Here is a 13872-nt window from a genome sequence, read left to right as displayed (position 1 = left end):
AAGCCATTTTGAAACCAGAACTTTGGAGCAGACACCAGCCACGTGCCTTCCCAGCTAACAGTTCTTCCGGACACCATTGGCCATCCTCCAGTGAATGTACCCGATTGCTGATACCTTGGACATTTTATGGCCTTGAGACTGTAACTGTGTAACCAAATAAACCCCCTTTTATAAAAGCCAATCCATCTCTGGTGTTTTGCATTCTGGCAGCATTAGGAAACTAGAACAGGGGGACTCACACTTCCCAACTTTAAAGCATACTACAATGCTAAAGTGCTCAAAACAGCATGGTACTGGCATAATGATATACTGACCAATGGAAATGAATTGAGAGTTCAGAAACAGTCCGTCATATATCTATAGCCAGTTGATACCTAACAAGATTGTCAAGCTGCTCAACGGGGAAAGAACAGTCTCTTCAACAGTGGATGCTGGGAATACTGGATATCCACATACAAAAGAATGAAAGAGGACCCCTACCTAACACCCTATACAAAAATTAACTCAAAATGGATCAAGACCTAATTATATGAATCAGGATCATAAAACTTCTGGAAGAAAATATAGGGAAGCATCTCCAAATCTTATGCTGGGCTATGGTTTCTTAGACTATACCCAAAGCATAAGCAACAAAAGAAAAAAATGGATAAATGGGACCACCTTAAAACTGAATACATTTTTGCAAAGGACTTTATCCAGAAAATGAAATAACAACCTACTCAATGAGAGAAAACATTTGGAAACCACATAGCCAATAACGGTTTAATATCTAGAATATATAAAGAAATCCTACAATCAATGATAAAAAGACAAACAGCCCAATGTAAAAATGGGCAAAGGCATTTCTTCAAAGGAGAAATACAAATGGCTAAAAACATATGAAAAGATGCTCAAACACTCTAGCTATTAGGGAAATGCAAATCAAAAAAACACAATGAGATATTATTTCACACCTCCCAGAATGACTACATTAAAAAGAAAACAAAACAAAACAACTAAAAGTGTTGGAGAGGATGTGGAGAAATAGCAACACTCATTCATTTCTGACAGGAATGTAAAATGGTGCAATTGCTGTGGAAGACAGCTTGGCTGTTCCTCAGGAAGCTAAATATAGAATTACCATATGTTCTGGCAATCCCTCTACTAGGTACATACCCAGAAGAATTGAAAGCAGGGACTTGAACAGATATTTGCACACCAATGTTCATAGCAACACTATTCACAATTGCCAAAAGACAGAAGCAACCCAAGTATCCATCAATTAATGAATGGATAAACAAAATATTGTATATACATACAATGGAGTATTATTCAGCTGCAAAAAGGAATGAAGTTCTGAAGCATGCAACAACATGGATGAACCTTGAGGACATTATGTTGAGTAAAATAAGCCAGGTGTGAAAGGACAAATATTTTATGATTTCACTGTTATAAACTAATTATAACTGGCAAATGCAAGAGTTATAGTCTAGAACATAAGTCACCAGAAGAAAGACTGGTGATAGAGAATGAGGAGCTAATGCTCAACTTCTACAGATTTTCTTTAAAGGTTGATGGTAAAGGTTGGGAAATGATTGGTGGTGATGTAGCACATTTTGTGAGAGTAGTCAACAGCATTGAACTGTATAGGTGAGTGTGGTTGAAAAGGGAAACCTTAAGATATATATGCTACTAGAATAAAAATTAAAGATAACCCATAGGACTGCACAACATGGTGAATCCTACTGTAGATAATGGACTATAGTAAATAGTACAAGAATGCTCTTTCATGAATTTTAACAAATGTATGACACTAATACAAGGTATTAATAGAGAGGTATGTGGGAAAAATAAAATAAACCTAATGTAAACTATGGAAGATAGTCAATTATACCTATTTTAATAATCTTTCATCAATTACAACAAATGTTAACTGTTGCTAAAAAATTGTTCAATTATTAAAATGTGCTACCAACAACTGTAACAAATGCTTCACACCAATGCAAGGTGTTGGTGATGGGGTGGTATATGGAAATCCTGTATTTTATGTATGATTGTTCTGTAAACCCACAACTTCTCCAATAGAAAAAAAAAACACTCAATTTCTATAAAAGTTCAGAGGACAGAGAACTCACATAGGATTTTGATACTCTAGAAATATCAACTGACAAAAAAAAATTACAGTGTGACCTGCATCTTAAAAGATCAATAAGAATTGAACAGCAGGATTAAATACATATTTACATGTATATAGTGTTTTATAATTTCCATTGTATTTTCACACAATTTCTCCACTCTCCCAATGACATTGAGAGAAAGATGACATTTATCACTCTTATTTTACCAATGGGAAAACAGGAGTTCAGAGTGGTTAAGTGATTATCCAAAGCTTCAAAACATTCATTCATTCATTTCCTTCTACAAGTCTCTGAGCAGGATGAAGTACCAGGCACTGCTGCAGGCACTGGACACATGGCAGTCAAGAAAACAAACTCTGTTCTCATGGAGCTTATATTCTATAATATAGTGCAACTGAATCCTGGATAGACGGAGAGCAGCAAGGACACACTAGACAAGTGAAACATTAAGAAAAAAGCTTAATGGAGCAAGAAAGCCATGGAACATAAGAGAATGGTCAGAATGGCAGTTTTGTTAATATTGAGATATGAGTATGTTGAATGTGAGAAAGTTTGGGAACGCTCTGAGTATAATGTATGGCTATGAGGTTTCAACTGGTCAACTGGATTCAGTAGACACTGGAAGGAATGGCATGAATTAAGCAATACTTTAGGAATAATGTAATCTATATTAATAATAGTAGTATGTTACTTTCAATAGCAACTAAGATTTTTTGATGACTTTCCACAAGCCAGGTACTTTCCTAAACACTTTACATGTATTAATTTGTAAAATTAGTACTATTAGTAAGTAGCTCCAATTGCCTGAGATTAAAGTGGGACAGAGAGAAGTTAAGTAACTTGCCCTAGGCCACATACCTTGCAAAACCAAAAAATAAACAGACTTTGCCTACTCAGAATCCAAGCTCTTAATCACTGTTTATACTTACCACATGGATTAGGTGAAGAATGAGGAGGTGGCCAAAGGCTAGGGGATCAATTCCTTACAATTTTAGTAACCCTAGTCTGAAATTTTGTGCATTCAAATTTGGTAACTGTGAAAAAGGAAAAAGCAGAGCAGATACATGAGAAAGGAAGGAATTGGCTTCATTAAATTACTAAACTTTTAAAACAACTGATTTTAAGCCTGGAGACTAAGAGAAGGTGCTTCTATTGGCAGAAAGGGAGGAAGCCAATCTGAAGGACGATAAAATGAGTAGTTCTGATCTCCCTGAAATATTATCAGTCCAGAAATAGACTCAGGAAAGAAATCAGAGTTGGAGACATGAAGTCCTTCAAACTCTTCCTGGTTCAGATTTTTTCCTCTTTTTCAAGTTAATGGGGCTAAGCCTTATGTGATTGCGGATGTTTCTTCTGGCTGTACTTTCTCGGTAAAGGTAATCATTTGGTTCGTTAGGGGCTTCTGCACTTATTTCTGAAACAGTCGCCAAACCTCCTCTTAAATGTTGTGCTTTCATATCAAAACAGTTGACCTTACATAAAAGTTTTAGATGAAAAAAACCCCAAAACACCATATCCTGATTTGTTAAAAACCAAAGTTTTAAAATAAGTGCTTTGCTTTGCAAAGGGAGTCTTAGTGGCAAATTGAGAGCTCAAAAATAAAATAATTCAGGACTTTTTTATTTTAAGTAGTCTAATTTAGCAAACCTCCCAACTAAAACAATATACCTAATAAACTGTTCAACTACACACTGAAAAAGTTACACACTTCTTTACTACCACCTGTTAAACTTGCGGCTGGTGAACAAGAAGAGGTGATGAAGTCTAAGCAAAAAAAAGAAAAGAAAAAAAGAGGAGTTTTATTAATGCAAAGAATTTGCTTTACCCTTCTGTCTAAGACAGAAGATCCACAAAAAGCATAGCCAAATACCAGTATTACAGTTGTCATGAAGAAATAATGACTGGTTGAAATGTAAATTTCTGGATTTACTATCCATGTCTAAATCTGTAAGTTGTACTAAAAATACGGTGAAAATTACTTTAGAATGAAGTAGGAACAAATACTTCATCGCATTCAGGAAGCATCTCCTGTTAGCTGGTTTCTAGATACCTGTGGACTCCACTAGAGGGCAACAGAGTGCGCTCAGAAAGAAATATGGGCATAAGGACAGCGCATCTGGTTTTAGGTCACTAGTTCATTCATTGTGCAAATCAGTCTCCATTTTTAAATGACATATATCTCTGAATGTTTACTCCCAAACAATATTTTCTGATAAATGGAGTCTCGTTTTAAAGTTAAAATTAGTCATACTGTAATTTTCATTTCTCAATAATAAATTAATCTAAATGTTTTATTGCAGTAAAGTATCTATTTAAACAATCTAATAACATTTAAGCAACTTTAATAAGGTTTCATAGAACAGTTCAAATATACTATAAAATAGTTTCTTTAATGCTTAAATTTAAACATTTAATAGTTGAATCAAAATGCACAGGTAAAAAACATGGTAATAAGATTACCATAATATTAATAATAGTAACATTTGAGTGCTTACTACATACCATACTATACTTAAAATTTTATATAATTCCTACAGTAACGCTATAAGAACATTATATCCATTTTACAATTGGAGAAACCAAGGCTAACAGAGGTTAAGAAACTTGCCCAAGGACACACAGTGAATAAGGCATAATGCTGAACTGAAACTGCAATTTTGAGTAACAAAATCAATACATAAAGTCCAGGGGCTGGCCCACCCTCACTGGAGCCCACAAGAACCACTGACATCTCTCCAAATCGGCCCTATGGTGGTCAAAGCTTGGTCAAAGACAGAGACCATTCTCTGTTGTAATTCACCACATAGTTTTGCTTTCGTATATTTAATAAAGCCAGGGCAGTAATCCAACTCATATTACAGAATGTGTACATTGCCATATTTCAAGTTTATATTACAGTTGTCTTCTACAACCAAGCCAAAAAGTCAACAAGGAAAGCAATCATAAAATAAAAATAAATAAATAAAAACAATACTTAGAGATTCTCATACTCAATTAAAAAGAATCAGTGCACAAACATGAAGCCTTATGCGGCTTACTAAATATCACTTTCAGACTTCTTATGGCCTTACATATTGCAATGAGAAACTGGTAAGTGACGATTACATAACTCTTTTGGCTGTGGCACTGAGATGATTTCTATACAAGACAAGACAATAGCATAACTACAGAGATGTTTAACATTCAAGTACAGGAGAATGAATTGAGAATGAATTTGATAGACTTTGGAAGAAATGCAAAATATAATCAACTGATCAGAAATATATTTCCCTTGTCCAACAGGATCTTTAATCTCAGTTAGTATGAAACTTGAGAAAGCCAAAATCAGCTTAAAAATTTAGAACAGTATAAAAGACAGTGTATTAGTTTCCTATTGCTACTGTGACAAGTTACCACAAGCTAGTGACTTAAAACAACACAGATTTATTATCTTCCAGTTCTGGAAGTCAGAAGTCTGATATGGTTCTCAATAAGCTAACATCAAGGGGTTGGTAGGGCTGGGTTCCTTCTGGAGGTTCTAGGGAAAAATCCATTCCCTTACCCTTTCCAGCTTCAAGAAGCTGGCTGCATTTATTGGCTGGTGGCGCCTTCCTCCATCCTCACAGCTTGCAATGGCCAGTTGAGTCTCTCCCACATGATAACCCTCCGACAGGGACTCTCCTGCCTTCCTCTTTTACCAGTAAGGACCTTTGTGATTACATTGGGCCCACCAGATAATGCAGGATAATCTCCACAGTTAAGATCCTTAATCACATCTGCAAAGACCATTTTGCCATGTACCATCAATATTCACAGGTTCCAGGGACTAGGATGTGGATATTTTGGGGGCCATTCTGCCTACCGCAGACAGCACAGTCTGTAATTTGTGCACATGCTGCAATCAATCCATCTGAAAAGGCATTGTTGGAAAACAAGATTTATTTTCCCATGAGACTACAGTTTTTAGTTAGACTACAAGCATAGTCTACAAAGCTAATTGGAATTAAACTAGATGAGTTTATCTGGGTCCTGAAACCAGGGGATGGAAGAGGAAACAACAGAAGTAAAACTGGCAGGCCTTTGTAATGAGTTACATGCAGGCTGCTGGCAAATAGAGCCGACGTTAACATACTAATATTTACTAATTCTGAAGTAATTTTGTTTCATGCCCTAGTTCTGCTACCTACCATTTTCTTACCAATGGTGATGACTGTGTAAAAACAACATTCATGCTTATTTATGATTGATGAAATTTCATAATTAGAAGTTATAGATACAAACACCCAACACACTGCATCAGACATTATAGGCGAACAGAGTATGAAAATTTAATTTTGGGGTTCCAGAGTCTAATTCTGCCACTTCCCACTTACATGATCCTGGGTAAGGCACTCTCAGTTTCTGTGGCTGTTCTCAGAAATAAAAAAGACAGGGAAAGTAATAGTTCCTGCCTATAGGGTTACACTAAAATCAAACAGAATATTTAAGTGCTAAAGACATTCTGGGCCACTATTAGTGCTCAATAAATGTTAAGTTGTTGTTACTGGGTGAACTGAGTCAGCAGCCTTGGGCGGCCAGAAAAGAGACACTAAAGTTGTAAATTCTTATATATTTACCCCAAAGAACTTAAACTGTCAGACTGATATATAAAACTGAAGAAGTTTGAAAATGGCTGTCACAAATGGAAAATTACTAAGTTTTAGTACATTTTACATAAATACTGGTTATTAAAAGCTGCAAAATTCCCAAGTTTCTCCAATAACATTTTGACTAAATATAGGATAGAAATGGTGAAAACTTGGTTCCCTTGTGAAGAAGCTCTAACAGGTATGCAAATTTCAAAACAACACAAAACAGAACACTCCTAAAGAGATGCTCTTTATGTACCAAGCACTGTGTTGGCCAAAGAAATAACAGAGGAATTAAGATCAGAGAGAAACTTTAGACTCTAGAAGTTTTGAAAGTTATTTATTTGGAAAGCTGATAAATTCCATTAGACCTTTCCATAATTTTAAGTAGTGTATCATTTAACATCTAATTTCAGCTTTTACTGAAGTGTACTGGCTTTTCCATAGAATAAGTAACTTCAGATTGCACTGCTTTCTAGTTTTTCTATTTTGAATCTGCCTCCTCTTTTTCAGGTCTTCCTTTCAGAGACAGTTCAATGAGTTCCATTTTTATCAGTGGTTCCTCATTGCCATTTCTTCCTTCTAGTTTCCTTTCCTAGGAACTGAGGTTTGTGAGTGTTGGCACAAGGATTATGTTCACCTACCATGGCTGCCTCTTTGGGCTTGCTTCCAATCTATATTCTAGAGGCAAGAAGTTGTTAGGCAGCCAATTTGCAAACAGGTGAATTTTTATTTCATCTAAGTTCAACACTGTCCCAAATGATCTTGGATTAGGATAATATGTCACTAAAAAAAAAAAATCACAAGCATCATTTATAGTTACTTATAGTTAACTATATAGTTACAGTTTCCTTATACACTGTAAGGAAATCATAAGACAATTGAGGAAATGTCATGAAAGTAAGTAATACTCTCTTTTTCATATATTTTTTTCAAAACAGAAGAAATGGAAGTACAATTTCTTCTGGCAACATCAAAGTGTAAATTGTCATCACTGCAGCACAATATCAATTAGGCTTCAAGTAAAAGCATAAAAGTGCTTAAGGGAATGGTTAAAGCTATACCCAAACTGTACTAATCTTCTGTTAGGATTTCAACTGATTACCTCAACTTTTCACCTTATTTAAGTAACAGTGATAAAGTCCCAATAAAACAGAGATTACATATAATAAGGCTATTTCCATGTCTAATAAATGGATTACAGTTAAAAAGTGTGTTGTTGAGATAGTTAGGAAGAATTTTCTAAAAGGAAGAATTCTATGGTACAAATTATTTTTCTAGGTTCTATTAATGAAGTCTGTGGACAAAGGCTGTTATTTAGACATTTTCTTCCGTCCCTTTTAAAACTTTCCACTTTTTGGTTTTTCATTTTAACACTGAACATCAGTAAAATTTGAGACAGGAACCACCTTCATTAATAAACAGTCCAAACACCTAGAATATTTCAATGTAATAAGATGGTCCAAGGGAAGAAGCAGAAACTGAAATGGGAAAACAGAAGTGAAAGCCCTCATAAGGATTTCTGGAGGAAAATAACATCTTATTTACTGTGGGGCCAAATAAATAAACAGGAAGTATGCATTAAATCGCGTTATTCAGTAAGTATTCTTTAAGAACCAAGTTTGTATAAATATTGTACCAGATGCTAGTAATACAAAGAACATAAAACAAAGAAAAAATCTCCAGGTCTATGTCCTCTAGGAGCTTACAATTTATTTAGGGAGACAAGTCCCTTACGAAATGGCTAATTACAATGCAAAGCAAACCAGGATTGATTTCCATCACAAAATATGAAAAGTAAATTTACAGCATGTCTGAAGATTAATGTAATTTTGAACAGTCCAAAAATATCTTATGGTAAAAGAAAAATATAAATTGTACCCAAGTTCAACAAATCATTTATTTTCCAATACAATGAACACACACATACACACATATAACCTGAGATTGCAGAATAACAATACATAGAAACATGTTCAAAAATATAAATCAGCCTAGTAAAACAATGCTAAAGATGCACAGTAGAAGAAACCTTTGATTCTGGAGGACACATAACTGTTGACAAGAGGGGTCCAACATAGAAGTTAATGATAAACAATGTTGACAGCAGTAATCCAGTGCATTGCAACCCAATAGTTTACTTTCCCCACCTTTCTCTGTTTAAGTTCAGAAGAAAAATCCCAATGAAGCAGATATTTGCAGTGAGACTATTTCCAAGTAGGTGGAAGAACATGTTCAAAGTATTTGAAATACTCAGCTTAGTGCTTTTTACTTGAGCAATGAAGGTAAGACTGTCACTCGAGATCGTTGCTTGCCAGCAACTTTGAGAAAAATTTTCATCATAGTTCTTCATAAGACTTTCCTCCTCAATGTATTCTCTATTTTGATACATGCTCAAAATTCAGGCATTAAGTTGAATATTTAGCAAGGACCAGCAATGACAATAAGACCTTCAACATCCTCAGTGTCTGACACTAATGTATTGAGACATATGAGGAACTCATGGGAATGAAGTATCTGCTAATTAGGCCACCACAAACAAATTCTCAAGCCTTGACTAAGTTGTTCGGAACATATGATGAAGAACTTTGATTTATGGGCTGTGCAGGTAAAACCTGAACAGATGGTATCTTTTAACAATAATTGACATAGGGGTTTGCTAAGGATTTCAATCTCTTGAAAACATGCTACACTACAGAGAAAAACAAAGAGGAAAAGTTTTAGAGTCATCTACCTTATCTTTGTCTTCAACGACATCTGCCAAGACATCATCTGGATCCAAGATTCCTCCATCTGTGTATTCTAAGTGATGAATCTTCACCCAGTAACCAGGATCCTATGGTAGAACAGCCAACATGTTTCATGACTCAACTTTAATAATAAAAGATAAAATAGCTCTTTATTTTAAAAGAAAAAAATTATTTTAAAATATGCTCTATTAATAAAATTTTAAACACTAAATGGTATCTATTTATTTGGATAAATATTTGGCATTTTTTATCCAGTTTAACTTAAATCAGTAGATCAAGGTATACACATTTCACCAATTTCCTTGGAAGATAAATTACAACACAAAAATAAATTGCCCCATTGAGACATAAGAAAAATTGGAATGCAGAATATAAGCTTTATACTGTATCAGTGTTAAATTTCTTGAACTTGATAACTGCACTTAAGGTGATTACATAAGTGAATATCCTCATTTATAGGAAATACACATGTAAGTTATGGGTTCAAGGGGTATGATGTATGCAATCTGCTCTCTAATATTCAGAAGATACATAGATATGGAAAAGGTGGCAAAATGTTATAATTGGTGGATCTGGGCATCTGGAGAGGTGGGGTATGTTAGGGTTCTCTGTATGGAGTTTGCATTATTTTTTCCAACTGTTCTGTAAGTTTGGATTTATTTCAAAATAAAACATTTTTTTAAAACATAGGAAAAAAAATAAATTGTCCCAGAAATTTGAAAAGCATATTCACATATTTTTTTCTACAACTTAAGTAATGCTAAGCATACTCTGGAAAAGAAAAATCTTCTTGAGGGTAATTTCTGAAATGGGATAGAAGTCAAAACAGAACCTAAAGCTGTAGGAAATGAATCAAAAGGCAGGAATATGGCATTGTAATAGCTATCATTTCAGAAAATATTAATGGAATGGGGGCACCACCAATATCTTCACCTTTTAAAATGCTCCATGCTCATCCTCAATTCTAAAATTTGCAAGGACATCCAGATCAAGAGCTCCAGCATTGGTTTCCATTTCTTGCAGCAAGGCAGCAACTCTAAACTGTGCTCCAAGTTGAACAGGGGGGTCACTGTTTGGGGTGATGGTTTAAGTGATCTACATTTGTTTTTTTAAAAAAACTGATTAGAACAGTAAGGCTTAAGGAAAAGAATTTTTTTAACTTATTTTTGTTTGTTATGTGGCTAAATACTAGTATTAGAATTTAGAATTAAATGATCCAGGTCATTCAGTTATTGTGTAGTGTCTGTTTCCAGAAAAAGACTTAAAAGCATTAAGAAACCATTAAAACGATGGAACAAGCGCACGAACCAATAAATTAAGTGAAGAAGAAATCAGTAAGAATTTTACCTGAGTACCCAAGCTATAATCAATTTGGTCCATGCTTTTTAGTAAGCCCTCAAAGTGGGAAAATTTTGAGCTATAACGTACTCAGTATCCAATAAAGGAATAGATTACCAAACAGGTCATCAGAAGAAAAGGAAATTCTTCTAGAATTCACCACATGAATCTTTATAAAAGGAAGAACTAACATAACCCACGGAATTCAAATGTAATTTTACGAAATTAATAGAAATGGTGGTCATACAGCCTTCTCTTCAATTGACCCCCAATAAAACGCAAGGGCATACCATTAAATAATAATCCCATTAAGGTATCTATTCAGAGAGCTACTGAAATATGGCTCAAAATACATAGCTTTCCAGTAATCCAACTTGATAAAGTGATGGGCTTGAAAAATCTGAAGGAATGTCCCATAGCTAGACTTTGGACATTTCAAAATTAGGTTTTCTAGAGAGTATCTAAAGAGCAATTCCAAGGAGATTCATTTGCTTAAAATACTAGGCAATACTAATGATTTATTAGCAAACTTTAAATGCCTGACACTATTGCCCAGATAGAGATCACAAAGATATGTGCAGAGAGAATAAAACCATGTAAAACAAGCATAAGACACCCAATACTCAGATCCTTTTTAAAGAGTCCCTGCCAACTGAAAGTGATCAGCTATATAAAAGATAAATACAACAAGCTACATTCCAAAGAGGGAGACTAGTGGGGTATATACATAAAACAGTACGTAATGGCAACAGGAATACAGAAAGGAGGGAAATAAAGAAGTCCTCTGTGCCGGTTTGAGTGTATTGTATTCCCCAAATGCCATTATCTTTGTAGTCTTGTGTGGGGCAGAAGTTTTGGTGATGGTTGGATTTGCTTGGAATGTGCCCCACCCAGCTGTGGGCAATGATTCTGATGAGATGTTCCCATGGAGGCGTGGCCCCGCCCATTCAGGGTGGGCCCTTATCAGTGGAGCTATATAAATGAGCTGACTTGGGGGGGGGGGGGAAGAAAGAGAGTGCAGCTGGGAGTGATGTTTTGAAGAGGAGCAAGCTTGCTAGAGAGGAGCGTTCTGGGAGAAAGCCGTTTTGAGGCCGGAGCTTTGGAGCGGACGCCGGCTGCCTTCCCAGCTAGCAGAGGTTTTCCGGACGCCATTGGCCATCCTCCGGTGAAGGTGCCCGGTTGCTGATGTGTTGCCTTGGACGCTTTGTGGCCTTAAGACTGTAACTGTGTAGCGAAATAAATCCCCGTTTTATAAAAGCCTATCCATCTCTGGTGTTTTGCATTCTCCAGCATTAGCAAACTAGAACATCCTCTAAATTTTAAAAATTTGTGAACTGAATCTTCTTGCTATGATCATGCCACAAGCAACATGTTTCCCCAAAGCTACCCAGGACTTCTGATTGAAATCTGGAGTATTACATTTTTCTTATAAAAACAGCCAGCCTCTACCTAAAAGGAGTTCAATTTAATTTCTATAAACTTCCAGTGAGCTGGTTTCTAATATATTAAAGTTCTGTAAAAGAAATCTGTTGATTACTTAAAAGCAGACACCTATTAACTTGTCCACTTTCTTTCCTCATGCTTAGTGTGTAAAAGCAGATTTTAAACAATTACCCCCAAAGAGTACAGCATAAGTTAAAGCACACCTCTCTCCCTGCCTAGAGATAGGAAGAGAGAGACAAAAAATAAAGAGCCATGATTTAAAATAGGGAAACTCAGAACTAGCAGGGGATAGGATATGATTAAGCAGGCAAGTGGAAGCAAGATGGGGTAGTTAAATCACACTGCATTCCTCCCTCACATACACACATGGGATCTAAGACATTTTGGAAAATAAGGTAGAGGAGTTGTAACTAAGACATGCCTCTCTAACTTGATTCAAAAGAGTACAGAACTTAAATATTTTGTGAATTAAATCAAGTAAAAAATAATTTGATACACTGTGGACTCATATTTGACCAGAAAAGAGAAGTAAATACAAAATGCCAGAAAATAAAAATACTTTGCAATTTTAACTTCCCCCTGCCACATGGATACTGCCATTTTACACATGCCAAAGAAGAAAAAGAGTAGGTTAATGATGAGTATGTTTTACCCTGAACAAAAACAAACAAGCCATACAAAAGCAGGCTAAAGTTTAATATTTTACACATCCACGAAAGGAAAATTAAACTCAGTCTATGCCAACTTTGATCCTGTCCCCATGGCATTTTGGACATGGTGTTAAAGCTCACATAAAAATATACATACAATATCAGCAGACTACAGCCATCATAAAACCATAAATTTACCATGACTCTTACGTGTGTAAAAATTTCAACTACATTGCAGTCAACATTTTGCATTTCAGTTACTTGGCTTTATTATCATCAGGAATACAACTGATCAAACATGAAAAGATGTTCATATACATCTTTTGGTTCACATGATTAATTTTTATTGTATCATTTTCATGATTGTGACATTTAATCTACTTTATATTGCACAAACAGCTAAAATACATATATTTTTTAATTATTTTGAAAATCTCTTGTATATGTGCTTATTTTGTTATGCAATGAATCATATAACTTAGACTCTGAGGATTATTAATATATTGAAAAATAAGCTACTATACATTATGTTTTCTCTACTTCTAACACTATCTTATCTGTTTTTAAAATAATACACAGTAAACTTAAGCCCTATGGGAATTTTAAAAGTAAAATACACTAGGCTACCATGATGAATTGGAAAGGATACTACAACAAAACATAGACATCACAGGAGAAGTCAGTTGCAGGGTATTTTTAACGATCAAATGTAGACATTGTTCCAAACAGGTGTTAATATTAATAGCAACAAATACCCTTCACTGTACATGAGATAACATGAAATTCTGACCCTATACCTCAGAAAATTTATATTAACGAAAGCTTAAAAAACAGTAATTTTCCATCTGCAATATCTAAAGGAATAGTCTGGCAAGCCAGATATCTTAATGCTGTGACTACTACGCACCGGGATTATGCCAGAAATCAGAAAAAAAAGGAAAATCTGAAGGTTTCTAAGCAAAATGTC

The 13872-nt window shown here is 35.1% G+C and overlaps 1 protein-coding gene across 2 annotated transcripts in view; it reads right to left on the bottom strand.

Annotated features, from left to right (window-relative positions):
- PARD3B (par-3 family cell polarity regulator beta) overlaps positions 1-13872 on the bottom strand; it is a 1159791-nt gene that overhangs the window by 967674 nt on the left and 178245 nt on the right. For both annotated transcript variants that reach the window (XM_037849784.1, XM_037849785.1), the window contains exon 2: positions 9459-9560. In XM_037849784.1, coding sequence (XP_037705712.1) covers positions 9459-9560 — 102 coding nt within the window. The remainder of the gene's footprint in view (positions 1-9458; positions 9561-13872) is intronic.

This window comes from Choloepus didactylus, chromosome 9, assembly GCF_015220235.1.
Source record: "Choloepus didactylus isolate mChoDid1 chromosome 9, mChoDid1.pri, whole genome shotgun sequence".
NCBI classification, from domain to species: domain Eukaryota; kingdom Metazoa; phylum Chordata; class Mammalia; order Pilosa; family Megalonychidae; genus Choloepus; species Choloepus didactylus.
Note: the sequence above shows the minus strand (reverse complement) of the source record. Positions and strands in the feature narration are given on the sequence as shown.